This window comes from Trichinella spiralis, assembly GCF_000181795.1.
Source record: "Trichinella spiralis strain ISS 195 chromosome Unknown Scfld5774, whole genome shotgun sequence".
NCBI classification, from domain to species: domain Eukaryota; kingdom Metazoa; phylum Nematoda; class Enoplea; order Trichinellida; family Trichinellidae; genus Trichinella; species Trichinella spiralis.
In genome coordinates this window covers 1-1,312 of record NW_003532713.1, presented here as the reverse complement: position 1 = coordinate 1,312, position 1,312 = coordinate 1, and the positions used below count along the sequence as shown (strand labels likewise).

Below are 1,312 nucleotides of genomic sequence, written 5' to 3'. Positions count from 1 at the left end.
TTAATTGGGTTGGGGGAGAACTTGGGATGCCCCCTTTTGCCTTTTCCCTTGCGTATTGGACCATTGGCCCTTTGGACCAGGAAAAGTACCAGTGGGAAGGATTCTTCAACTGGGATATGGGGACGGGGGAAGAAGGGTTTATGTTTTGAAAAGCTTTGTTAATATGGGGGCCAGAAGGTAGTGAAAGAACCCCCAAATTGATTTAGCCAAGCCCCAAAAAGTGGGCCAATTGGGCGGCAGCCCATTTGGGAATTTTTAACAGGAAACGTTTTTTATGGGACCGATATTTTACCATTATTATTCCCCTTGGGCAACGTTTTTTTGAGCAGGTCATACAGTTATTGGTACAGTGTTTGCACATGCTGTGATGTTCTAGCATGTTTGCGTAAAGCAGCACGACATGATCCTTACTCCACATTAGCTGTGTATGAGCATAACAAAAAAATAACGATGATCAATTACGTGCCAAGGAAAAATAGCAGTGTTTTCCTGTTGACTTAATGCCACGCAAAGTTGAAAGTAGACAACCAGCAAGATTTCAAAAGACCAAACATCATAAGTGACTATAATCTTGGCAAAGGAGGCGTGGATAGCATGGATGCAAAAATAGAATGTTTTTGCTATAAAAAAAGACCAACAAATACATCATGCGATGTTGTACTTCATCGTTGAGGTGTGCATCAGCAACGCATTCTTACTGATGAGACATAAACAAAGTTATCAGGAGACAAAGAAGCGTTTTATGAGAGAGCTTTTAGCTGGTCAAACACATCAAAATAAGATATCAAAATCAAAAATCTATGCAGAAACTAAACATGCCTTCATCCGCTACAGACTGCCCCAAAATTATAAATGTTACAGATATTAGTTACAAAATGATAAAATCCATCAAAATGCCGAGAGCAAGAACGTCGAAAATCAACGTAAAACCGCTGCTATTCATGTAATAAAATATATACGTAGCAGCCATAAAATCACTAAAATATCGTGTAGCGCTTGCATGTAACAAAACAAATAATCTATTTGTGAAATTATCATTAGTTCTTGAAAAAATAATCATTTTAACATCATGTACAGGGAGTAAACACGAAGAAACTTCTAGTGTCTACATATGTAGATAGATGCCCGGATTAAGGTGTAAAATTTGCCGCCTAAATTAGGGTTAAAACACATATCCAACTCTTATCACCGCAGCATTAAAAGTGCTGTTTCTTTTTACTACTTCCTACTTGTACGAAATTGGATTTTCAGCAATATATGGAATTAAAAACAAATTTAGAAATAAGCTACAATTATCCAACATCTTGCGATT

General features: G+C 37.4%; 1 protein-coding gene across 1 annotated transcript; it reads left to right on the top strand.

Annotated features, from left to right (window-relative positions):
* Window positions 1-26: 26 nt before the first annotated feature.
* On the top strand, window positions 27-501 carry Tsp_14955 (hypothetical protein). The gene is made up of 2 exons (XM_003366585.1): window positions 27-136; window positions 207-501. Exons 1-2 carry the CDS (start codon window positions 27-29, stop codon window positions 499-501), a joined length of 405 nt encoding a protein of 134 aa, XP_003366633.1.
* The last annotated feature ends 811 nt before the right edge of the window (window positions 502-1,312 follow it).